This window comes from Ambystoma mexicanum, chromosome 1p (assembly GCF_040938575.1).
Source record: "Ambystoma mexicanum isolate Mex_15411 chromosome 1p, UKY_AmexF1_1, whole genome shotgun sequence".
NCBI classification, from domain to species: Eukaryota; Metazoa; Chordata; class Amphibia; order Caudata; family Ambystomatidae; genus Ambystoma; species Ambystoma mexicanum.
The window spans coordinates 976,743,175-976,770,853 of record NC_090921.1 but is presented as its reverse complement, the minus strand read 5'-3'; the positions used below and the strand labels follow the sequence as shown (position 1 = coordinate 976,770,853).

Here is a 27,679-nt window from a genome sequence, read left to right as displayed (position 1 = left end):
GGTGAGATGACTATGCAGCCACTGTTAGATGGCTGTAGTAGTGGGTATATGGATTAGTCTTGTGCTTCTAATTCAGGGCTAGCTAGGTGGAAGGGGGCGCTTATCACTTGGAAGCCGCAGGAAGGCAGAAACATGGGTTCGTCTTTGAAGAGTGTTCGGGCGAGGCCCCTGGCTTCCCTTGCTGACACCTGCAGAAACTGACTGGAGCCGCTACTTCAGGAGCTGCCTTTTAACTTGGGCCCTTCACCAGAGGGCTGCACGGGCAGAGGGCTGCCCCGGGAGGTGGTGTTAAGAGGGAAGAAAAACTAAGGGTTTGAGCCCTGAAAAAGCTCTGTTCTCCTGGGCATACTGCTACTTAACTGTTGAATAGAGTTCACTTTACCCAACGTTCTGCAGCAGCCTGGCTTCGATGAGGTAAAAAAATAGTCTCTACAGGTCATATAATCAGCTGCAGCAGGAAATGATCTCGTAGTTGCACTTAGATGGATTTTAGAAGTGGGAACTGCGATGCACTGGGAAGGATATCGGGGATAGGGAATCTTGCGCAATTAGGTGCATGTCAGACGTAGAAAATGTGATACACTGAGATGGAGTTCAAGACTGGGAAGTGAGACGCATGCAAATGGATTTCCAGGGTTCGAGGTGTGACGCACCTGGATGGACCATGTGGGTAGGAAATGAACTAGGTTGAAATTGAGGGTGTGAGATGCGACACATTTGAATAGAGTTTCAAGGGGAAGTGGGTATGCAAAAAAAATGGATTGATAACCAAGGTGGGGGGTGTGATCCACCGGGGTGAACTCCTGGGGAGGGAGAGTGGCACACCAGGATGGATGCCTAGGGTGGAAGATGTAGAGGGCTTGGGTAGACTTGAGAGGTGGGAGGTGTGGATCGCTTGAATGGATTTCAAGGACCTTCATCAACAATCATTACCAACAAACTCACTCCTCTGCATGCACCTCGCAAACTCTGAACTTGACACAACCAGACCTCTGCAGCACCACAACCTCCACCTACTTCACAACGCCACAATAACAAAACAAACCACACATAACCCACGCACAACAGCACATGGCCAACCCCCGAAAATCACACTTCTGCTCAGTGAACGGTGTCTTCGAACTGACTCTGCCAACAGCACATCACAGCTCTTTCTCTTATTCCGCTTTTTCCATCAACATCCTGCATCCCACACACTTTCACACATTTCCTCACAATGCACTATGTACATCGTGTAAAATGTAATGTGTTAAGTATGTATTATGTTTTTATTGGCTTCCACTCTGCAACTAAGCTCTGCTCTAATCTATGTAACGAAGCTCTGATCAGTCTATGTAACAAGCGCCACGATGCCTAAGGGCTGCTGTGCGCTCTACAAATATGAATAAATAATAATAATAATAATTCTACTAACCACCCACCCACCCTCCCGCCTTGCATCACAGATCCGCGTGAGCGCCTGGAGACTACGCAAGTGTTATCGGTACGTGATATAAAACCCTTTAACATTAACATCTCTGTGGACAGAATAGGCCACTTCAACTCGAGAGCCCTCTCCCTCTCTCAACAAGAGAACACCCTTCTCCAGAACCACTTGATGACATCACATTTTTTGAAAACCCAGATGAGAAAGTGAAGTAGCAACACAAACACACTCTCACACACACTCCCACTGTCACACACACTTCCACTCACCCATTCCCACCATCTCTCTCTCTCTCTCTCTCTCTCTCTCTCACACACACACACACACACACTTCCACTTGTGCACACATACACAAACACACTTGCACTCACTCGCGCACACACTTCCACTTGTGCGCCCACACTTCCACTCACAATTGAATCATCACTGGAATAGTCAGTTGCTCCAGAGGGTGAATAAAATCCACCAATGCAGGCGATGCACCCTTTGGAGAGCTTCTTTGTCAGATGGCGTCAGTCAGGAGAGGGAATACGCGATGGTTGGCCTTAGAGAGCCTGTAAAAAGTAGGGACATGCTGGCACATACTGGTGAGTCCGTGAATATCCTTGATCTCATAAAAATCCTCTTGGCTGATGAGCATAAAGATACACATGTAAAATGCTTCCTCAATTGGATTTTCAATGTTCTGCACGAGCCAACTTCTCGATCAGGACATTACATCTCATTTTTTACAAGAAATTGCACAGTCTGCGTTAGTGAACACGTGTGTATCGTGCCTACACATTACTGCATCCTATTCGATAGCTTATGCCCTGCAACTGTGTTCAAGGGGAGACCAGTCCCCGCCCTTTTAATGGGAGTGCACCATGTGAAAATATTGCACCTATTTAACCCATGAGAAAGGTGGTTTTGTTTCCAGCCACCCACTGTGCAGCAATTTCACCACATATTCTAGGACTGGAGTTTATTTATATGTTGGGAAAGTTGTATAGGGAGCTAACAACATTGTTTCTGCTTTAATATTGAGTGTTGAGTAGGACATGTGTTTTCATATCAAACCGTTGTGCGAATCCAATGGAAACGTTTCTGGAACCCCTAAAGACAGACTCATCAGCCTCCCGGCTCATCAATGACCCCAAGGCCCTTTAAAGGGAAGCACCGTCTACACAAAGAAACTGGTTCTAAAAGCTTCAACGATTTGATAGGGATCTTTAGAAATCAGAACTAGACCTCCATCACAAATGCCATCGCTTTTTTGGCATAATAAACTGGTGCTCATAAGGCTAAATGATTACTCACGGGCCTGCTGAAGGGGTGCAATCTCAAAAGGTCCTTTTGTGCTTTTATCCAGAATTTTACAGAAAATTCCTGCAATATAAACAAATTACAAATCTTTCACCATAGACCCTGATTTGCGAATATTGAACATTTCTTCCCAATTTCTTAGGCACGGAGTCTTGTCATTCCCCCTCCCCTTCGCAGGGTCTCCCCCTCTTTTATACTCCAGTCAATGATTTCTGAACTCCTGAACCCCCATTGTTTACTTGCAAGCTGAGTGAGTCCTGGTATTGCCCTATCTCTGGAAGTATGATTGAGCAGATCCCCCCATAACCAAATATACCTGTAATGTTTCTTTGAGAGATGGGGTGGTACGGCTACGCCTGCTTTTAAGGCAGGATTGGTAGAAATGTTGCTGAGGAAACCCAGCCTTGATCCTGCTCTCCTGCAGAACTGCCACCCTATTGTGATTCTCTCTTGTTGCTAATCGAGACTTGGTAAAAGGCCCCTAAAATACGTTTCTCATGTATCAACCCGTAAGTGCCAATGACCCAAGACATAATCTCAGGAAAGCGGAATCCGACGATGAGACCAGACGAGTGCAGATATTTTCATATTGCCCAAAGGGAGATGCCTACTGGTAATGATGGCCAACTTCTTAGGACCACCCAGTTTACATCTATAGAACCCCTTTAGCCAAAGCTGGAGAAGATGATCGCAACACAAGAGGTCCCCTGAGAGATGAAGACAGACAATGGCCCCCCTTTAAAAGGCAGAGCTCCTGCAACTATACAGATCTTCTTGAACTCTAACACATTAGGGTCACGCAATGTTGACACTAAGCAAATAAGGATGCTGAGTGCGTCATCAGCACAATCCACAAAGTCATCAAAATATCCACGGAATGGGCAGCTGATCTGGAAATGGAAATCTGTCAAATCCTACGAAGCTTCCGATCCACCACCCGACCCCCACCCATTCATTGGGTTCTCTCCTGCCTACCTACTGATAGGGTGCTCTGTTGCGACAACCATTCCAACAGACTCAACATGGTCTCCCAAAGTGGAAGCCAGGGACTGTGAACGCCTGCATGCGTGTCAAGAGGGGGGAAGGGCCTGAAGCTAAAAGCCTCACTGCTGTTCAACGGCAAGGGACAATGGGGGCAACGCAGGTGTCTGCACCTGACCCCCTTTTCAGAGGCCTACATGGATGGTTGTGCTTCTAAAGGAGTACAGGGATGCATAGGCATGATGAAGGCCTAAGAGCAAACAATCGGAACTCCAGGTCAGATGACACACAAGACGTGGCTTCTGTCAGTGTCACCCACCTTTCTGAAACCAGGAACATAACCAGTTCAAAAGATCTGCCAACCCTTGGAACACCATCGCTAAAGAACCCAGGTACAGCCTAGGCAGGCAACATCACAAGCTGGAGAACCCGATGGACCTAGGTAGGTATATGGAGATGTGGTCTTGTCCACGCTGCACCAGTGTGGCCAAAGCACAAAGCCCTGTTCTTTAAATGATGTTTTGGGTGTTGTACACCGATGCATCAAATGCTGTTGCACAACTCCATTGGGGCAATGAAGGCGCTGACGCGCACACATGACCAGTGCTGTGCATATACCACTGGTGATAAATAAGGGGCCAGTCGACCGCACCTGTGTGGTGACAATCATGACCCAGCTGCAAGCCAACCTCCTTTGTCTGTCGCCCCTGCTCTCTCCCTGTGCAGAGTCAGCACAAATCAAAATAAGGCTTCACAACAAGGCCACCGCTGAAGCCCCTTCCCCGTTAACCCCAAAATCAGGGTGTGGGCGGGTCCAACCACCACGTCCCTGGGGACTGCAGCCTTGAGCTTGCTCATAATTCAATGGTTCTTGTATGAGAAAGGCAGGGGCTGAGTGAGATGACATTTCCTTTGGGGATAAGTTTGAGGTTTATCGGGGAGCCAGCAGGAGGTACTTAAAATGCATGGTACTAGTGAGGAACTCTCTCATTGAAAGGACCACCCCGGCGAGAAGGCCTGGTACTCTTATTAAAAGCGTAGTGGCCCTGCTGACGGGTGAAGGTCATGTCCATTAAAATCAACAGCTTGTGCATAGTATGTCCTTGTGCTGCCCCAATAAGATCATAGTAGCTCTGCTGAGAAGGGAGGGCGGCTTTTAACACTTTCTGCCAGTGTGCCTCCTGCCCGCATAGCGTCAAAGGGCAGAACAGGCTGCATAGCCAGCAAGTCCTTGTCCCCTATGTTTAGACTACCAGCAAGTGGAGGTGGCACACTCTACTCTAGATGCAAACCATCATACAGAAATTACTCTGAAGATCTTCATTCTAAAGAGTGTGAGCATCAAACCCCCGGTGACCATAACAGAGAGTACAACACAAAGTATATGCTTAAGCGTTTTATGATGGAAATGACAGCACCAAGTGGTCAGGTTGGCTGTGTAAAACTAACAGTGAATGGGTAACCAGAAGACCGAACTGGTGGGGCTTCTTGGGCATGGACCAACATAAAGGGTATCTTCCACGTATTATCCCCGACATCCCAAGATGAAGGCTCTCGGAGGCCCAAAGTTCAAGCATGGTGCTCTAATATCCCATCTAACCAAATGCTTCAAAGTAAATGGGCTCCTTGTGTCAAAGTCCAACAAAAGCCTTCCAACTAAACTGGTCTGTTGTATCGAGGTCTGATGATTCATGTGCCATGGTTTATTGTGGACCAGGACACAGTTGGAGGATTCCAGGTCAGTAAAATAGGTATGTATCACAGGAGCCAGAGGACCGGGCATCCCACACCCAGGATGTCTGGAAGTAACTGCCAGAAAATGGAACGCTGACACCAACACTACACAGCATCGCTCTCAGGGGCACACACACAACATTCGATCCACAGCATGGCCGTGGTCTGGGAGTGTGGCTTGCCCTGGAAGGACTTCAGCTCGGGGCTGTTTTAGCGTGTTTGGATGGAGACCAAGCAAGGAGCATGGAGTCCAAGCAAGGAGCAGGCCCCTAATCTTGAATTCCCCCTTGTGAAGCCCACTTGTTCCTGGTTATGGACCCTCCCTCTTGTACACCTTCCTCCTCCCTCTGTTTTTTTCTGTACTTCCTTTACTCTCTGGACTTCACAGCTCTAACAGATACCTCCTTCGACACCCTCTATTTGTTCACGCCTCCAGGGCTTACTTCTCTCACTAGTCTACTCGGTCTCTTTGCCCCTCTGGGCCCCACCTTCCTCCACGTCTTGTGCCCTCGGCTTCCTCCTCTGAGCAGCACCCACCTCCTCTCTCTGCTTTATCACTTCTGTAATGCTTCAAGCAACCCCCCTCCTCTGTCACGCGGTTACTCCTTAGAATATCATCCTCGTCACTCCTCCCTCCACTCTAGCACTTCTTCACTCCTTTGAACAGTGCCCTTCTTTCCACACTCTTGCTGCCTTCCCAGGGATGTCATTTAGGGGTTGCCAGGGGTCGCATTTGCGACCCCTTAGGTCTCCCTTACTACCCCTGTGGGTCTCACTTGCTACTCCTAAAAAAATATATATATAGTGGCTGGTTTTCTGATAACTATAGCCGGTAAGATAGCTCAGTGGGTTGAGTGCTCGCTGCTGCAATGTGTGTGTGATCTGCAGGTTCGACTTCCGGTACGGACAACTCAGACTTTCATCCTGCTGCGGTTGATAAATGAGTACCAACACAGGTTGGGTGATATTGTATGTATATTTGTTCTATATGAAGCGCTTAAGCGTAAGTGCTATATATTAACACATCATTATTGTTTGGCCTTGGACGTCTGCTGGCATTCACAGTAATTTGATCATTTGGGCTTATAGGCACTGATGTTAATGATACATATGATATATTCTTGTATGAAATGTATATCACTTTACAGTGATATCGTAACCATATTTTTTGTAGTGTACTTAGAAACAATGCTATGTGATGCCACTTCCTGTTTTGGAAAGGGGTAGAAAGTCCTGTTCCATCGCTTTCCGTGATGTCACTTTGGGGTGGGCTCAAATGACATCACTTCCTCTGATATCAGAAGTCAAGGGTCATGTGATGTCACTTCTGCTAGCCCTGGCATTTTGGTGAAGTGACGTCCCTGCCTTCCTCAACTTACTTGCCTCCTCAACAACCTCCAGCTCAGCACACCTTAACTCAACAATATTGCCCTCTCCTCCTTAAACTCCTACCTCCTCCTTAAACTTTGCAACCTCCCCTTCAACCTCCTTTTACTTGCTCCTTCAGGTCTGCAACCCGCTCCTTAGTTACACCCTACAGCCTTTTTCCACTCCTCCACCTCTTTCCTCCCCTTTGACCTACTTCAAATGTCCACACCTCCTCCTTCTCCGGCAACTGCTCCCCCTCTGGCGCCTCACCCTTCCAGCCCCGTATGCTGCTCTTCCAGTCTCCTCCTCCAGGCCCTGTACTCCTTCCTCCTGCCGCTCTGTATCCACCTGTTCCTTTTCCAGCTCCAGCCACCCTCATTCTTCAGCCAACCTCCCACCCTGACTGACAGGGATTCTGGATTCTATCGGACCGTGGCCCCACCTTCCAGTCTCTCTTTGGGGAAACGGGGACTCTGGTGTTAAGACTTGATATGCAGTACTTGGGGTGTGTAGTTTCCTGGGCCTGGGTGGGGTCTCCAGTGTCTGCAGGACCACAGCCTCAGGAACTAAGACTGTCATTTGTAGTTCCCAACTTTCACTTGTACAGTCGCCGCTTGGTATGGCCCCCACTTAACTCATGTCCCCCTCTTTGTGGATTTAGGAGCAGGAACTGCTCCCCTGGGATGAGACAAGCCCACAGGTGCTGCCGGCTTCGTGGGACAACTAATGCTTTTTTCTCTTGAAGAGGGCAGGGGGGGTGTCCCCTTATTTAGCCCATCATGACTAAGGGGGCTTGTTTGGTGGTCGTAGGTATGTTTTGACTGCCCTTTCAAGGTGCTTGGTCCCATTTCTACATGGGCAAGATCTGAGCCCCCAGGTATTACGGTAGCCCAAGGGTGGTCCCTAAAGTTGTGCGCTTGTGTAGGGAGCCTGGCTTGGGAAGCTAGGAGGGGCTGTGTTCCCATGGGGATTATGGGTGTTGTAATTGCCATGTGACTGGCCTCTGCTATGCCACAGGCATGCTGCGCCGTGCTCCAAGAACATTCCCAAATGCTTCCCCTGGGTCACCATGCTTAAGCTTATGGGCGTCTGAGCTCCCAGGGGCCACCAAGCTGCCTTCACCCAGCTACAAGCAGGGCACTCGGCTACAAGAGGAGAACGCTTTTTGCTTTAAAATCCAAAATGCTTGATGGCTTTGTGGCTGCACGTTTTTAATATTGGCGCTCTGCTGACATAGGTTTGGTAAAGCAAGATATAATGGAGCAAGGTTTTTAATAAGAAAACCGGCGACTGACAGAAGTGCATCTACAAGTGTTTACATCTCTTAACAGGCCGCTGATCCCATGAAACCTAGCCCTTTGGAGCTCTGCTTCATGTAGGCGCGCTGCTGTTATGCAAACTCTCGCGCCTCAAGAACCCACAAGTGCGTGCTCTGACCGTGGACACTACATGAAGCCAAACCGTTCCCAAGCAATTGGCTGGTTGTGGTTGATCGCCAGAGACTCACTTGCACGGTCTGCATTTGGCGATTGAGCACACTGACCGGCTGTGCCATGCTGTTTCCTGAGGTCCTCCCGAGAGTGGTTGTGGGCTACCAGGAATGCATTGCTGGCCTACCATAGCCCATGGGCTACTGTCCCAACTACCTGCACGTGGTAATATTTGAGAACCCCAGAGTCCATCACCATAACCCAGAGGGACCCCCTGCTAATTAATGATTTTACTATCAATCTCTATAATCCCTTTAGTAATGTAGTGAGGTTGGCCTCCGGCTGCTACTCTGGGGAAGAGGAAATCAATACAGATCCACAAGTAGGAGAAAGTAGGAACCAGTCACCGTGGTGTGCCCCTGCTAGGAAGAGGATTTGCTTTCGCTCTCGGAGAGGATCAGCCGCGGCTCCATGTGCAGATGAGCAGAAGAATGGCACTCACTGCCTTGGCCCAGCAGTGCGTCACCAGTATGAATCTGGGTGTCTCCAAGGAAGCATTGTGGGGAGCGATGACCCAACCGTGTAGTGGAGGCGGGACCTCGGCCTTGCTGCAAAATGAATGCTGGGCCATTTGAGGCCTCTGAGGTCAATGCAGAGTGGACGGGTGCAGCAAATTGCCCCATTGAACACATTGGCCAAACAGGAAGACTGAGAAATAACTCCACAAGGCAGAACCGATTCACAGCTTTGTTGGGGGAACATGACCAGACAGACGTGTATAAAAGCTTGAAATTAACCAGACCTGGTGGCTCTTAGGAGCTCAAACGATCCAGGCGGCCTAAGAGCTGGCAAAAGAGCTAAGAAAGCCGAGAGGTCCAAGATATCCGAGAGCCGAGAAGTGTCAGAGACTTGAGAGAGCTGTGATGGCTGCAGAAGCCGAGACCAGCGGTCGCAGAGAGGTTGAAGAGACCCGAGGGAGCTGACTAGGTCTGAGAGACCGAAGAAGCAGCCCAGGATTCAAGAGAGACCTGCAAAAGATCCCCCCTGGCCCAAAAGGGTGAACCAACACGAGGGTAAGACTATGTGGCAAGCAGATGACGTAGAGAGCTATATCTGTAAGGCATAGGGAGCTATGTGCTATATCTCTGAGACTGCCACACCTAGCTAGCTAGGCACTGCATCCCAGGGAGCTCATAAAGAAAGTGAACTGGGCGCTATATTGCTGGATGTAAGCCGACAGGTACTGTATATTTGGGAGTTGGTAGGAGCGAGCTGGAACTATTTTCCTAAGACCGTTTTTTGAGATATGATATGATATGATCGTTTATTTATATAGCGCCTATACACAATGTGTTTCAAAGCGCTTCAAGGCAAGGGAGGGAACAAGGGAAAATACAACCACATTCTTACAGGCCATGAACAGTAAGGATGTGAAATTAACTATCGTACTCGGCCTGACGACATTGCAAGAGCTAAGACATAGATAAGGAAGGGAGGGGGAGAGTGGGAAGGAAATGGAAACAGACAGGCGACTACCGTACTAGGCCTGACAACATTTCTGGTAGAGCCGGAGAAAAACAAAAGGTGAGGGAGAGGAGTGCAGAAAGGGAGGGGAGGAACAAAACAAGCGACTATCATACTAGGCCTTACGATATTTCAGATAGTGCTGGAGGGGGGTGGGGAGGAAAAAACCAGTAATAGGAGGGTGGAGGAAACAGTCGAGGTTGCTATCATATTAGGTGCAGGGACACTTCTGATAGAGTAAGTGTATAGAAGAAAGTAAGGGGAGGAGATAGGAAAAGGGAGAAGGGAAAGGAGAGAAAAGAGATTAAGCAGTCAACAAGAGTGGAGAAGCAAGCGTGGAGAGCGAATACAATTGCAGAAGTCAGTAGTAACACATAATGTTGCAAGCCAGGATACAAGATGAAGATGGGAACAGCATGATTCAGGGCCACCATGAGTACAAGATGCAAAGGAAGTCCAGCATGAGAGTTGAGAAAGAGTGACGCACCGTGAATGAATGAAGTCCATGAAAGTCAAATCCAGCATTGGCCACAAGACGGTGATGGTGAAGGAAGGTACCAGGTGGGTGGGGCTTGCTAAGTGGTGAAAGAGAGCAGCAGGCAGGAAGGTACCAGGTGGGCGGGGCTTAGACCAGGTGACCTAGATCCACTTGCACCTGCTCCCCATCTGCAAAGGAAAAGAAGCTGGAGGGCTCCTTAAGTAGGGAAACAGAGTGGCAAGCAGGAAGGCACCAGGTGGGCGTGGCTTTCTAAGTGGTGAAAAAGACTGGGAAGCAGGAAGGCACCAGGTGGGTGGGCTTGCTAAGTGGTGAAAAAGAGTGGCAAGTAGGAAGTCACCAGTTGGGCAGGGCTTGCTAAGTGGTGAAAAAAAGCGGCAGACAGAAAGGCACCAGGTGGGTGGGGCTTAGGCCAGGTGACCTAGATCCACTTGCACCTGCTCCCCATCTGCAAAGGAAAAGAATCTGGAGGGCTTCTTAAGTAGGGAAACAGAGCAGCAAGCAGAAAGGCACCAGGTGTGCGTGGCTTGCTAAGTGGTGAAAAAGAGCGGGAAGCAGGAAGGCACCAGGTGGGCGGGGCTTGCTAAGTGGTGAAAAAGAGCAGCAGGCAGGAAGGCACCAGGTGGGCGGGGTTTGCTAAGTGGTGAAAAAGAGCGGGAAGCAGGAAGGCACCAGGTGGGTGGGGCTTGCTAAGTGGTGAAAAAGAGAAGCAGGCAGGAAGGCACCAGATGGGCGGGGCTTGCTAAGTGGTGAAAAAGAGAGGCAGGCAGGAAGGTACCAGGTGGGCGGGGCTTAGGCCAGGTGACCTAGATCCACTTGCACCTGCACCCCATCTGCAAAGGAAAAGAAGCTGGAGGGCTCCTTAAGTAGGGAAACGGAGCGGCAAGCAGGAAGGCATCAGGTGGGCGTGGCTTGCTAAGTGGTGAAAAAGAGCAGGAAGCAGGAAGGCACCAGGTGGGCGGGCTTGCTAAGTGGTGAGGAACCATGGTGAGGAAACATGCTGGGTGCTGTACCCTGACTCGGTACTTGAGACGGTCAAGAAGTGCACAGGTCGCTGTATCCCTAAGATTGTGCCTAGAAGTTCAAGAAGCAGGTCAGGCACTATATATCTTTGAGAATAGACTTAGAACCACATAGACAGCGGTAAAGCAGTAGCCCTACTGGACATGAAAACCCAGATTCCGACTGGAGAAGAAAACCCTAATGCATTACAGTTTTTAACTTTCCTACACTTCTGGGCTTTGATTGCTCAGAGGGAGCCCCGGGCACTGGCCTGCAACCTGTGTCTCTACAGATGTTCTGGACGGGCTCCTATGATCCCTCACTTGACGCCACTTGCTAGACAGCCGATGGGAGTTGAAGTCCGAAACATCTGGAGTGCCCATGGTTTAATCCCCTTTTACCCAGGACATTTATGTATGTATCCCATTGCCCATCCTGGCAAGTATAGTCTGTTGCACAGTTGCTCTCTCTCTCTGCATGCGCACAGTATCGTATTCGCCCAGATGAAATGTTCACTTGCCGATGGCCAGTGCTAAAATGCAGCCCAATATATTGCTATCAGTGTGGTAGGACATGTGATGCACACATAGGGCAGATTCTAGCCAACTTGGTGCCCATGGCGAAACACTAGAATGCGCCCTCCGGACTAGCACACATCACTCCCAAACTACACGCAACAAAACCCTCCTCAATATCAATAAATCGTTGCTAAAGGAATGAAGCTGGTTTCATTACATTGTAATTAAAGAACTTTACAGGTGAAATGTAATGTGAAAACGCAGCTGTTGGTGTCCAAGTAAAAGGTTATTCTGTCTCCTGCTCTTAACAAAGGTCTTGCCTGAATGCTGTTTCAAACTGTGCCGACTGGCACACTTTGGTGTGACCAACCTGCTGTGGTCTGAGGGCCCACTGACTACTAGCCCTGCGTTCTGTTAGTACCACCTCACTTGTATTTCGCAAGGGGTAACACTAGACTAACCATATGAATTATGTTCTGATATAAGGTTATCATTCTAAGGTGCACAGCCTGGTACACTCCTATTGTACTCTCGCAACCTTATGAGAGAGGAAAAGGGGACAAATGACACCAACAAGTGTTCCTGTCTGCTTTGCATTAAATCCCAGAGCATTTCGGGAATATACCAACGATCAGAGATCTCTATATTTGATAAAGAAGTGTGTGATAAAAGGATTGTACGTGTGAATCAGTAAATACATAAGCCGCAAGGCTTGGTGGTCACATCACCATTCACAGCACGCACCCTAACATTAAAATGTTTGTAACCATGAACCATACATACTCATTTGACCATCCTATGTTTTGGGATGCGAGGATAAAATGGTTGCAACATCAGCCACTCAAATGGTGGTCGGGGGGGTATAAGGGCTCTTTTGTTTGGTTTCTGGAGAATGGGTCCCAGTCTAAGCATGGCCAGTCCCCAATACAGAGGCATCTTTAGGGAATTGTATCTATAGACAGAACAGATACCATAAAACTGACACCCAATAAAGAGGGAAAGATTTACAGAAAGGATTGTACTTCTTACAAACCCTGACCAAAAATAACTGATGTAGCGTTTTAAACAAAAGCCAGCGTCTGGTACGTTGTTTAGGGCCCACAGTTCCTCAGCCACTACCTTCTCACCATTGCCCAGGCGTCGGGGGTTGTTTGTGAAAAATAGAGCAGGCCCATGCTTTATCTAACAGAGCTGGCCTTAGAATCTCTTATTAGTGCTCGCCTGCAGCTAGTGAAAACCATGGTGTGGCAGTGTAGAAAGGGGGTTTGGCCTAGTTGATGTACAATTTGCGGTACCTTCTTTGATTGCTTTGTGTTTAAGCGTGGGGACAGTATGGCACACTCGTTAGAGCTGCATACACAAACAATTCCAGCATGCTATTGTATGGGCATGGGACACATCAGACAAAAACAGTCATATGTGATGTTACAAAGAGGAGCAGCACATAGATGCCTTAACAAATAGGGCGGTCACTTGGACAGCGCACAAGTTATTGCTGCACATACCACTGCATTGATTTGCCATGGACTAGGGTCTGCAGAGTGACGCAATGGATCCTGCTTTCTTAATCAAGGTGCCAGTCACCTCGAGGAGCCATCTGGCAGTGGTTGGCGTGTTAAGAAAGGGAAGTTCTTTGATGCTGAGCAGATGCATGTAGTCCATGTCCCAAAGCAGCCCTAGAAGGTATTAGCCTATTTGACCTAAAACAATTGCCCCAATGACCAATTTGATTGAATTTTGCATGGGTGATTTGGCCGTCGGGGCAATTTGGTCGCGTATATTGCAAAATACCAACCTTGGAGAGCGGGGTTTGCAGGGTTGTCCCCCGCTCCCCGTTCTTGATATTTTGCAATTTCAGGGGGGTGGGGGTGTCCCTTGCTTCTTTAAAATTGGAAGCGGGGAACAACAAAATAAAAATAAAATGCATATGCGTTTAAATTGGGCCTCGAACAGATAAATTGTGGTCCGTTTGCTACGATCCAAAAGAATTCAGTCACACCCAAATCGCCCTAAAACACTCAGGCAAGAAAATATCAGTTTACATTCTCAGGCATGCACCATCTGTAACAAAAAAGTAATATACAAAATAAAAACGTTTTGGTGCGTTAAAGAAATTAAAATAAAGAACATAGTTTAAAACGTGTTCTGTGTGGCACGTTAATTCTCTTGGAAGAATACATAGATTTGGTCAGCTACCTGATGCGTTGTGCTGGCCTTCAGAATAAAAATGCCCCATGTTCAGGTCTTATCCCTGTGGTGTAAAAACAATGGCTTGTTAAATGAGCGATCACTTATAACTTGCCCCAACTGTAAAGGCTCTGTCAACACAAACCTGAAGAGGGTGGGCGGAGGCTCTGTGTGTCCTGAACATCTCAGAGGCTGCGTTTGGAATATGCAGTCTGTTATTTGAAAGAAAACAATGCGTAGCTATTACCTGCGCAAGCTCAGAGGCAGTAGTGTGGCTGGGCCCCTTCCTGCACCACCATCCCCTGAGCTGCTTAAACTCTGTTCCCCGGGCAGCCGCCCCCCACGCCTGTCCTAAGAAACGGGGATGTGCGCACACGCAGATCATCTTTCGTGAACCCAAATGTTGCTGTTGGAGGTGCACTTCAAACACTGATTGAGATATGGATTGATGAAATGAATAGTTTGGCAGAGATGGAGAGAGTAATTTTTTGGAGAGACAAAAAGCTTGCTCTATGTGAGAAAATATGGGGGAAATTCCTTACAATGTACTGATTAATACTCTATGACTGAGGGCTTCAAACTGTGGGGCGCCCCCCCCCCCCCAGGGGGGCGCGGCCACATCCCAGAGGGGGTGCCAGAGCCCAGCATGAAATGTAAAAAAGATTAGATTGGAGGAAATGGGAAGGAGCAGCTCACATGGTCAGACTGGGCCATAAAACCAATGAAAAATGGCTAGCAGTGTTGAAAATGGATTTTCAGTGGTTAGTCTGTTTGAATAGTACCCAAGGGGTTGTTTTCTGTTCAAATGTAAACAAATGGTGATATTTAAAGAATATTTATTCAGCAACAATGGTCAAAACTACTAGCTGCATAGTGAAGTAACTCCTCAAACTGGCCCACGTTGGCCAAAAAAGTGGCCAATTTTTACTGGCCTACACTAGCATTTTGCATTTTTGGTACAGTCATCTCCCTATTGCCCTATAGGCCAGTCCAAGCCACTGTTTGCCTTTGACAGTTCAGTTCCCCAGCCGCACATGATCACTCAGCCATGCAACGCTGACAGCCATGCAACGCTGGGGCCCTTGATTCGCCAGCCTTCCATAACTCATTGGAAATGCTGGCTGGGGCACTGCATGTATGTGTGTGCGAGGGGGTGCTCCTACGCCTCCTCGCACATACGGGCAGAGCAACCTGGAGCGGGGCATTTTAGCAACCACGTGAGGTACGTTTATGGCAATTTATTTTTAATTTTATGTGTATGGATGTGTGTATGCTTGTGTTTTGGGACTGTGGTGGGAGCAGGATGGGCGGCAGCACTGGGATAGTGGTGGGAGTAGGGTGGGGAGAGTCCAGGGTCTGTACTGGGAGTAGGGTGCGGTGACGCACGCAAACGTTCATAGCGATTTCTACATACTGTCCATCTGGCACTTTTGGGGGGGGGGGGCCGGCCTGCCCAAACTTTGCTCAGGGTGGCCCAGGCCAAAAAAGTTTGAAGACCACTGCTCTATGATGATGTGAATCCTAGGATTGGGTGGGAGGGTGGGACATTGTTAATAAGTATAGGATGTATACTTTGTGAATTGGTTACGATTTCTGTTTTTCCTTTGGATGTTTTTGGTTGTAAATACTGTAAACTAAAATAAAAAAATAAAAAAGCTGGGACAAGCTTTCAAACACTGAAAAGAACAAAATCTCCATTTTGAGCAGTTAATGCTCTTCCATTTCATTCGCACGCCATCTTTTATGCTTCTGCCCAGGCCCTAATATTAGACGAGTCATTTTGTGGAACTTCAACAAGCTTTTGTTAAATAATGTTCTGGTTCGTTGTACACTCTTTCTTCTCTGCATAAATGAAGTAAAAACTAATCGTGGCGTTTTCTTTAAATACATAAAATGTATTTTTACAAGGTTCTCAGTAGAGCGAATTGAACCATTGCAAACTACATAACTGTCACCTTCATCTATGAAATTTGCTCAAAAATAACTAACAATCACATTTTGCTGCATTGTTTACCACCTTTTTACTATCAAATGGGGGGGAGAATCCCCCTCTTCTCATCTAGCCCCCTTTCTAGATGCATAAACTGAACCCACGATCTATATTTATGCAGTAAAAAAGGGGATAAAAATTAGATTCAACCAGTTTGTAAGTAGAGAAAAGTATGGAATACCACGTGCAGTACATAATTGTGCTAATATTAGGGTATACAGTTACTTCATCTCCAGTATATTGTTCGATGAGTTTTTAGCAGGATTTCTTTTAGCAAAAAACTAATTGAAAAATGTAGGGGGGGGGGGGGTGGAGAGGGTGTTATAAGGTATGGGGAATAGGGAGTATATAATAGGGTAGGAGGGGGTTGCGGGGGAGGGGGGGCTAAATATTAAACCTATTTTCAATGAGTTTCTTTTGTTAAACCTTTTTCGGCAAAAACCTCGTTGAAAAAAAACTCGGATTGAAACAACATAGAACCAATGTCTGTCAAGTGCACACATTCCAACCTGGAAGCCAGCCTTGACCTCAGAAAAGATGCCTTTACTATGGCATAGGGACTCCTCTCCCTCACACCATGACAGCAACACTCATCCACAGCTGCAGGCACGGATTGATGTGCACCTGGCCAACATTGTCCTAGTGTTTACCAATGGCAGACTGAAAGGAAGGGGTGGATGGATTGCAGTGTCTGCACTCCTTCTTGAGCCCCTCATCTTTCCTGAACATGACCTAGGAGTATAGGAACTGTTTGTAATACCTGCACATCTCAATTCCGCAAATTCAAGTTGTGAGATTCTCCAAGGCATGCCACATTGAGATTCAGCGTTGGCCTTTTGTCTTCTGGATGAGGCTGCATCACGGTGTGACTTGGATGTAAGCGGCATACACACTTCTTCTCTCACCACCCATCTCCCATTGTTTCCCCCTCAGGAGATCGAGCTCATGGAGGCGTTACTCAAGGGCAAGCAGGAAGGACCAGAGTGCTGGGACCAGCGGAGCATGGTCAGCGTGCGGACATCCTTCAGCCGCCAGGATAGAAACCGCCTACTGTGGGAGGACCTTACTGTCATCGAAGAGGATGCCACCAAAGTGACGGCACTCAAGCTTCGACTGGACGAGTCCCAGAAAGTGCTGCTCAAGGAGAGGGAGTGAGTGCTTTATGACCTCCCTTCTGGGCGATCAGGAAAATGGTGATGGGTATGTGGGGGGACCAAGAGAGAAGGTAGTCCATTAAAGTACAGTTATCTTCTGCAGGGTAGTATGGGGGAGATGCCATTGGTTCTGCATCACTTGCTCTCCGTTGTCTGCTTTCTTGCAGCTGCTTTTTTCAATGTAGCTCTGCTTTTCAATTCCATTCCAGTGCCTTCATGTAACTTTAGACCTCTGTTTCCTCATACAGTTTGTGTTAATGAGAGAGTAGGTGAGCCATTGAACACACTGTGGCACACACTACGTACATCTCTTGGGTTGGAGCTGGCGTGCCACACAGTACAGCCCCTGGTTGAACACTGAAGTGGTACATACTGAGACTCCTTGTTTAGAGATGACATGTGTCAGGGGTCAGAAATGAAAGCCAGACACAAAGTTGTCAGGTTTTTGGTTAAATAATTTTTTAAATAAGAAACGGTTGGGAAAATGCCTCTCTGACCCTATTCTACAGAGGAATTTCTCTACCTAAAACCAAAAACTAAGGATCTGTCTGTATCAGGATGTCAATAACTGAAAAGCCATCCTTGTGTCCAAAACATCCTATCCTGACCCTCACACAACAAACAAAACAAGTGTAAAAGGAAATGTCTTCAACTTGATATTGGCAAAAAAAGTGTTCACAACTGAAAATAAGAATAGCTCCAGTGAAAATGTTCTCCAAGGTGAAGCCCTTGGATCCACAGGGTGATCCCCTTCCCCAGGATTCTTAAGTAGGATGGCAATTGTCTCTTTTACTAACAGTTCCTTTGTGTGTCTCCTTAATTCACAAGGTTTCTGTTTAGGCAATAGGTTCTGCAGCAGTCTTTCTTTAACACAATTTATTCTTGTTTTAGAAAACAGTGGGGCCCATTATGAGGTTGGCGATAACCCACTGGTACCGCTGGCGGGTTGCCACCAACCCCTTAACACCAAATCTGTCACCTGACTTCCCGGTGCCACTGCGACATTACAAGTCCCGGCGGCACCGGAAGTCCCCATTCACATAGAGTCCCATCAAACCCTATGGGGGTGGGGAGACAGAAGCACCAGCACCGTTGCTGACAGTGCTAGTGCTTCCATGGCAACACTGCCTGCCAGGGCCGCTGCGCATGGTAGGGTCAGACCAGTCCAGTGCATTAGACCGGCATGCAGACTCGTAATGGGGAGGTTTGGAAACAAGGGTACCAGTAAGCTTACCGGCACCCTTGTTTCCAGAACGCCACACCTGTAATGAGGCCCACTCTTTCTTTAGTATTTTTCGGGAAGCTTTGCAAATTGTTGGTATACTCCCATGCCAGGACTATTTGTGCAATTCCAACTGCCTTGTGTACTCTCCTGCCAGGACTTCACTGGTTTTCACTTGCCTGGTATACTCACACGCCAGGACTTCTTCTGGGATTCATTTGCCTGGTGTGCTTCCCTTGCCAGGACTTCTTATGTATTTCACAGTTACTCCATATCACCAATAATGCATTTATTGCTCTTAGCTTGGTATATATTTCTGCGGTAAGGTTTGTTCAAGCTTTGCCCCTCACTTGCTTCTCATACATCCATAGCTCATTGGGGATTGTACTTTGTTTGTTCTGCATTCCCACAATCTCCTTGTAGTTTAACAATGGTGTAACATTCAAATTGTCATTGGAACGGTCGCTGGATCTCCCCTGCGGTCCCCAACGGCTTTCGGTAGACTCACTGGTTCTATCCAGTGTCTCTGGTGCACTTTGCGCTTCTGCGGCATGAGTCTTTCACCTGCTTTCCACACTGGAGTGTGCAGACATCCTTCCTGCTTCCTTCGCAGCACCACAGTCACACACCTGCTTCTCTTCAGGTCCCGGGATAGGGAATGCAGCCTCTTCCAGCTGCCGAGCTCCCAGGAACTATCTGCTGGCCGCTCCTAGCTTCTCCATGGCACTTCTTTCTCTCACACAGCGTTTCTCCATCTGTCTCAGCGGCCTTCTCTGCTCTGCTACACCAGTACGTGTTTCTCACGTTCATGAGCCTCTGCATAGGAACCAATATCTTTTCCTGCACTGCCACCTTGTTCTGAGCTCAAACTGGGCGTAAGTCTCTCTTCTCTAGGGTTCTAGCTGTTTTTGATCTTCCTGGTTTCAATTGAGTTGATCCAAACACTAGAGCGTGTAGCTGGGTTCTTTGGTTTGGAAGTCTGTATTATTCTTTTCTTCCTCTTCTTTGTCCCAGTACTGTTAGTCGATTCGGGGCAAGGAGAAAAAGGGTGTTAATTGTTATTTATGCATGAGTCTGTTTAATTGTATAATGTGCTACATAGTACTGTGGAAATACTGGGGACAGGGGGTTACCTTCAGAAAGACATTCTATCCTTATGTTACCACAGACTCTACAGGAGAGAGATGTTGGTTCTGGGTTATTTTTATTCTTCCTCGTGGGGGCGAGGGATTGGATTGTAGGGGTTTGATGCCGAAGACTGCAGACCTTTACTAAAGGTAATGCGTGGGTGGGTTCTTTTTACATTACCATAGACCATGGATGCTTGGGGAGTTGGGTCTTGGTTATTAACCTGCAATTGGTAAGGGGAATACCAAGTTCTATCTGGCAAGTCACCCTTACTTCATGAGGGTCACACCCCTGCGTGATCCACCCTCAAATAGCCACCCCCAGGGTATGGATCAGAAAGCGTCTACCTCACCCTAGCCACGGGGGTGTGTGGGCACCTATGAACGTACGTACGTACGTACGTACGTACGTACGTACGTACGCAGAACAGATGCTCCATAATTCAGAAATTGTCACTGGAGTCTGTAGAGGCCTATCGAGGTTGAGGATTATATTTATCGCTTTCAAGACGATCAGCGAGGGCGGCAGTGGTCGACATGCCAGAGGTGCACTATGCCAAAAGGCAATGCAGGATGGCGAAATGGTCGCATAATTAGTTCCTTTTGCTTAGAGAATGCCTTTAGCCCCACTAATATTTACTCTAATAAGCTAGCTCACTGTCTTTCTACCCCAATGAGAATACTCCATTAAAATTTTGCCCATCGTGCAACACCCAGTTACCAGTAAGGACACACACTGGTTGTGCAAATGTCTTCCAAGAGATCACAATGACTCATTGTAAAGATTGTATGCTTTTAAAACCTAAAACGCATAAGGAGCATATAAAAAACGGTGGGCAGCCTACGCTATGCAGACAGAACACGCTTTGGGTGAGTCTACTTCTATAGCGGAAGAACTGAAGTAAGAAGGTGCAGCCAGCCATCGACTTTCAGAGCGACACCGAAGAGCAGAACATGGGAGAAACAACAAAGGTTACCTCTCAGCCGGCACCCAGCTTCTTGTTGCCGATGTGCGGTTGGGCTGTGGAGACAACCTCTTGCATCCACAAGGCTGCTCATGAAAAACAGGCACAAGTTAAAAACGGATGACGCGCGACACAAACATATGCCGATCCATTGGTTTTAACATTGAAGCCTAAGCCAACAGTCCCCATTAACGGTGAGCCCTAAACAGACAGTTGAAAAAATCAACGCTTACGTCGAACAGAAAGCACATGATCACCACTTGAAGCCGAGCATAGTGGGAACGAGTTCCTATGACGTTTCCACTCCCAAAATACACAAAACATCTTCAACGTATGTGGAAGGAAAATGAACTCTTTTAGCTGCAAAGCAGAACAAGGGTACTGTTTTTTTCTTTGAAGTCAGAAGGGGAATTGGAAGAAGAGGGGTAGCAGCCCTAGAGATAAGGGGCATAACAACCACTTTTACTCCCTAAAAATAGGCCAATACTCTAAAAAAACAAAAATATGAAGTAAAATAACTCCCAACAAAAAATAGGAAACAAGCACATCAGAGCCTGGCCCCCTTCTTTCAACATCACATCTCCATGGATATGTTTGTATCAGTAGTAAACGTAGAACCACATGGAAAACTAATATTTATTATGCCTCATCTGAAGAGGTAAGTGATCTGAAAACTTCCCGTACACACGAGGGAAGGTAAGCACGACTGTGTGGTGATACCTGGGGCCAGATTACAGAAACTTTGCGCCAAGGCAAGGGCAAAGTTGCACGGTATTAGCACTAGGGCAAAGTTTGCCCTATTTTTAAAAACAGTGGCAGACACTAGAAAACTATTGCACCATGACGAGGCCAGTTTGGCATATTAATAGCACAAGGCAAAAATTGCCCTAGTACAAAAAAGATGCTTTTTTACAGCACGTTTGCACTAGGGCAAAGTTTGCCCTAGTGCTAATACGGAATGGTATTAGCAATAGGGCAAACTTTGCCCTGATGCAAAAATGTATCAAAAATGTATCTATTTAGCACTATTTTGCCCTGGTGCTTTTAATATGCCAAACTGCCCTTCTCATGGTGCAGTAGTTCTCTAGTGTGTGCCACTGTTTTTAAAAATAGGGCAAACTTTGCCCTAGTGGTAATACCGTGCAACTTTGCCCTTGCACCAATGCAAAGTTTCTGTAATCTGGCCCCAGACATTAATATGAACTTTGCTGTGGTGATGTACATGGCCAATTTAAAACAGTCTGTGAATGTGATCAAGATATGTGGTTGTGGGTAGAAGTATGCAAGTTTCTTTTTGAGTTGTTTATAAAACAATTAAAACAATTATTTTAAAAAAAAAGAAAACGACCCAATGGGACAGCTCACAAGGGACATCTTGGTCAGTACAGTTTGCAGTTGCAACTATTCCAGGCAAAACGCAATTCTTTGTGGACTTTTGTTACAAACTCCTTAAAAAGAGGAACGTGGGTACTTTAGTTGAAGCCACTTCAGCTAAGAGGGTTGAGCAGCCCAGAGCAAGGAGGAGGAGGAGGAGGAGGAGGAGGAGGAGGAGGAGGAGGAGGAGGAGGAGGAGGAGGAGGAGGAGGAAGAGGAGGAAGAGGAAGAGGACATCATTGAGGAAGAATAGTATTCAGAGCAGGAGATTGTTATAGAAGATGAGGACAACATAGACCCAGATATTGCAGAACCTTCCACTACTACCTCACCTAGAGACGACCAGGTACCGTGCAGATTTTATGGAGCACATTTTAAAAGAGGGAAAATGTATCTCACAATCTAAACCTCTACTTAAGAGTATACTCAAGTGTTACCCCTTCACTAGCTAACCCAGTACAAAATAAATCGGGAAACCCTTATATAGAAGAGAAGTACAAGCCAGCCCCTAGTGATTCACTTTGCATACAGGGGTATTTAAAGATCGACACACTGATGGCTACTGCAACACAGAAAAGGGGGGGGGACACCAATGTCAAGCAGCAAGTACCCCCCTGTCAAGGAAAGCAAAGAAAAATAGCAACATCAGCAGCACACTAACTCAGAACCCCTAACGCAACAGCCCTTATGTCACGATATAGCAGACACTAGTGGGACGAAATAGGAATAGGACGAAATGTCCAAAAACAAATTACCGATCCCACCAAAACACCTAAAACACACACCACGAAAAGTTCTAACTACCAAAAGTTCGAACTTTCCGTGGTATGTGTTTAGGTGTTTTGGTGGGGTCGGTATGAAAAATGTTTTTTTAAAAGGCTGTGGGCAGCTGGGCAGGTGTCCCCCTGCAACATCCCGCTCACTACAGTGAGCAGGGGTTGCGGGCGACACCCCCAAGCTCTCCCAACAGAACAGGGAAAAAGAATGAAAAAAATAAACATTTAAAAAAAACACAGGCTGCGGGGTTGTCCCCCGCAACATCCCACTCACTATACTACACAGTATAGTGAGCGCGGGTTGCAGGGGTAACCCCTGCATGTTCGCATGGAAAATGTACATTTTGTGTTCATGCATTTCTCATGCGAACATTTTAGTTGCGGTAAAAGCAGCCGCGGTCAGATCAAGCAGATCACGAAATTGATTGAACATCTCACAGATCAAGCGACTGAACCACTGAAATTGGCCATGATTAAGGTGATAACAGAGGGCAAACATTCAGCTAATGCAGTTATTAAAAACTCGTTCAATGCAGAAGATACAGTTGAAAGGATAATAATGGGTTCTAGTGTAATTAAGACATGCGTTGCTAAGGGGGGGGGGTGGTCAGGGTTTAAACCCGAGACTCAGGCTAGCTTAATCAACAAGCCAGTTGAAGAGGTTGCCTTATTTGGGTTTGCTGTTGACAAAGCCCCTGAGAAAGCAAAAAAGAATATACCATGAGACAATGAGAAGTCTAGGCCAGATGACTGGTTAACATTTCCAAAAGAGGGGAGCCCTCGGCACCAGGTGGTCCTTTCCAGCCCAACCATATGGCCATCCAGTGGGACACACAACTTATACGCAGGGGTCCTCTAAATATGAAACCACTTTTGCACAAGAAACAGTGGCTTATATAGGCTGTCGCCAACCACGTGGAGGCAGGAGGTGCGGAAGAGGGCAGGCCTCTAGGGGGCAGCTGTATTGGCTAAATGACTCCTCAGTGGTGGTGGTTTCCCATGTAGGAAGTTGCATAACATCATACACCCACACATGGGAGAGGATAACTTCAGACAGGTGATTGTTAAGCACAGTCAAGGAGAGTTGCTATCAAGGCCGCGCAATCACCTGCTGAGAGCAAGACCAGTAGCCCTGGAACATCTAAAGTTACTACAAGACGAGATTCAGGCACTCTTCCTGAAGGAAGCGATGGAGTGAGTTCCGAATGGCCAGGTACACACAGGAATTTACTCCATTTCTTTTCTTGTAGACCATCAAATGGATATATAAAACCCCAAAACTTCAGAATGACAACCCTGCAGCAGGTCATCCTCCTCCTAAGAACAGGTTGCACTGTGTGTCTTCACCAAGGTGATTGCAGTTGTCGCAGCGCATCTGTGTGCTCCGAGGCAATTCCACTCTACCCTTACCCGGACAACTGGGTATTTCTCCAAAATACAGAGGAAAAAAATGCAGAATGTGCAATTACTGCGCATTCGCCATGGTCTGAAATTTCAAATCCCATTATACCGAACGGGGGTTGCAGGGATGTCCCCCGCTCCCTGCGTTCGGTATAATGGGATTGAGGATTGCGGGGTGTCCCCCGCTTCAATACATTAGAAATTTAAAGTGGAATTTGCTATCACATATACCTGCATTACATCTTTTTCTGCTTATTTACCCTTGCGCCTGTCTGCTGTGTTTTTGTCAAACTCTGGTTGCACTGCGATTTGGAGCTGTTCTTTTCTCTCAGAACACATGCGCATTTTTTTCGTCACTCCGCGCATCACGTTATTTCAACTTCCTGGTCAATGATCTCGCGAGGTATCAGTTTCTTTCACTGTAGCTGCTTCTCCGGTTGTAGGCGTTACCCTAGATAGTTAATTATCCTTCAATCATTTTAAAATCCAATGGTTCAATTAACCTCCAGCTTATAATACATTTCTATCCGTCTTGATTCAACATTTTCAGTGGACACAGTGATGGCGCTTTGGCGTTTTTACACTTGCTTTTGTATGATATGTTATTTTAACATAGATCCGGATAACTGGCTAATAACAGGAGAGAGCGAGAGCAAGTATCTACTTCACAGACACACAGGAAACAGTACATTTACCCCTCAGTCTGGATTTCACAATCGATGAGCAAAAGGTCAGCCTTGTGCCAAGTTAAAGAATTTCTGGAGTCCCTCAACGGGACAGTCGCCTTACCATCACCAGAAAGAGTACAGGCATTGAAAGCACTCATCCCACACTATGCAGTAGGCCAGATGATAACTGTCAGAAGAGTAATGAGACTCTTTGACATGATGTCGGTATGCATATTTATAATCTCCCATGCCGCCCTCAATAAGTGCCCAATACAACAGTGCCTGGTGGAGCAATGGTCTCAGAAAGCAGGCCAGTGGGACGATCTAGTGGTAGTCTCCCAAAAGGCACACAAACGTCCTCAGTGGTGGACAGTAATAAATATTGTAAAGGGAAAGACCTTCACTACACCGCCACCACAAATCACGTTACGAGATGCATCTCTCAGTTTGGAATGCACATTGCCAACACCTTGCCGCCTAGGGATGGTGGTCAAATGCCCAGACAAAGAACCACATAAATCGGTTGGAATTGAATAAAGATGTCCCTCTGAAAGTTCCAGAGCAAACTAAAGGGAAAGAGCATCCTTATAAATACAGACAACGCATCAGCCATGTTTTACTTCAGCAAGCAAGGCGGGACATATTCAAAATATCTTTGCGTGGTTGCACGGGTCCTATGGCACTGGTGGAGCCAGAGAAAATTGTTCATCCAAGCACATGTTCCAGGGGAACACAACTGTTTAGCAGACACCCTAAGCATAGTTCTAATAACAGAACACAAGTGGGAATTCAACACCAATACAATCAAAAAGATGTTTGCAACATAGGGTCAACTATCAGTCAGCCTGCGTGCAACAGGCGAAAACAGAAAATGCCAAATCTTTGCATCCAGGTTCCCACAACCAGGGTCTCAAGACAATGCACTATGGGTGAGCTGGTCAGGGATATTGGCATACGCTTTTCCCCTAGCATCGCTAATGCCCAAATTAATTCACAAATTACACCAAGAGTGTAACATTGATACTCATGTCATGCACCAATGTGGGCAAGACATCCATGGTACTCGCAGCCAATGGACATGTCTCTCTGTCCACCAATCATACAACATCCATTCCAAGATATGCTTATGCAGAAACACAAACAAATAACACATCCTATACCTCAGACAACCAACTTATCAGCCTGGTTAGAATGTGGGCATTTGCAATTACCCACATGATGTATGGATATATTGTGAGAAGCAAGAAAGCTGAATACGAGACACTGCTACTTCAATATGAGGAAAAGATTTGTAATGTGGCGTAACCAACCAGAAACAAACCCAATACGCTTTTAGCAACGGAGGTGGTTACCTACTGTATTTGTTAGACTCCGGTCTTGTTAACAACTCGTTTAAGATGCATCTAACAGCCTACACTACAACACAACTAGAAATATCTTAGTAGAAAGTACCATTAGTTAAAGCCTTCCTGGAAGTAGTCAAGCATATCTATCCCCCAGTGGCCGCCCCACCAGGGTGGGATTTAAACACAGTGCTCTGAAGATTAATTCGGGCTCTTTGAACCTATGCATAAAGCCCCATTAAAAAGAATGATCATGTAAGGCTGCTTTTCTTATTGCAATCATGTCCATCAGAAGGATTTGTGTGCTACAAGCCCTGTTGGTGACTGAACCTTTTGTAACAATAGATAAGCATAATGTGGCAATAAGGACGTACCCTAGATTTTCACCTAAATGTATTTCTAAATTCCATGTTAATAAATCCATTGATTTACCAGCTTTCTTTCAAAGTCGACAACCAAGGGAGAAAGTTGCCTTACATGCTTGACGTTTGTTGGGTGGTCTTGTACTACATAGACAGTACTAAAGAGATTAGAAAAACAGATAATACTTTTGTATCAATGACAACAGAGAAGGAGACGCAGAAATTAAAGTAACCATCAATGGATGGATTTTTAGATGTATACAAATGTGCTCTACTCTAGCAAACAAAACACTCCTGTTTACCCCTAGAGCACATTCCACCATGTTATGGGAGAAACCTAAGCTTGCATTGCTAATGTCCCATTGGGAGCCACTTGAAAAGCAGTGACACAGAGTTCCGTGCCCACTTACACTAACTATTGCATTGACACACAAACAGAAGCAGATTCTCAGGTGGGTCAAGCAATTGGAAACATTTATTTGGATCTGATCTGCTCCTTTCACACATCCACCACCATCAGGGAACACTGTTTGCTACTCTATGCAAAGCATATGAATCTAAGCAGATTCACAAGCCCCAGAAGGCACATTTTACTTGCCAGTAATAATCTTTCTGTGGCTTGTATCTTGTTAGAATCACATGCGCCCACACATCTTTTCCACAAAGGATGATATACACAGTCACTTCCAATGACACCATGTCAGAAATCAATCTGAGGACGTTGACGAGTGAAGGATCATGGGTTCTAGCACATTTAGAGTAGGGATAGTGTTGCAAGTACGCCCTGTCAACAAGCATTTTCAAATTCGAAAAAAACAAGATGATGTAATATTGTGCATCAACCACTAGATGGCAGCCTATGCAAAGCATGTGATTCTAAACAGCTACAAGCCACAGAACGACAATTACTGGGAAGTCCTATTTGTCATATACAAACAAAGATTGGTATCCTGTTTTTATGTTTCCAGCAAGCTGCATGCAGGCGCCATCCTCTCACTACCAGTGCATTCATAGCCCCCTCCCATCCAGCTTCAGACATGCCAGTATAAAATAAGCTTCACACATCTCAAGGAAGCAAAGAAACACTTGGATCTGATTTGTTTACAGTGTAGGGGTGCAGAAGTAAAGCCTGGGCACAATGGTGCTATGTTTTTGAGTATAGACTTATATTAATTAAAAGTGGACTGGAAAATGCTTCTCTCTCCCGAAAGCTAAGAGGGGTTTCCTTCCTCAAAGAAAACGAGTGAAATTGTCAGCAAGTCCGAAACTAAAAAGCCTGTTACTGTTGTGTCCCAAAACCTACCTCTGTCCCCAACAACACTAATA

At 46.6% G+C, this 27,679-nt stretch overlaps 1 protein-coding gene across 3 annotated transcripts in view; it reads left to right on the top strand.

The window, feature by feature from the left end:
* Positions 1-27,679, top strand: part of CCDC102A (coiled-coil domain containing 102A) — a 659,386-nt gene that overhangs the window by 396,210 nt on the left and 235,497 nt on the right. For all 3 annotated transcript variants that reach the window (XM_069654162.1, XM_069654173.1, XM_069654184.1), the window contains one exon: positions 16,895-17,112. In XM_069654162.1, the coding sequence (XP_069510263.1) occupies positions 16,895-17,112 (218 nt within the window). The remainder of the gene's footprint in view (positions 1-16,894; positions 17,113-27,679) is intronic.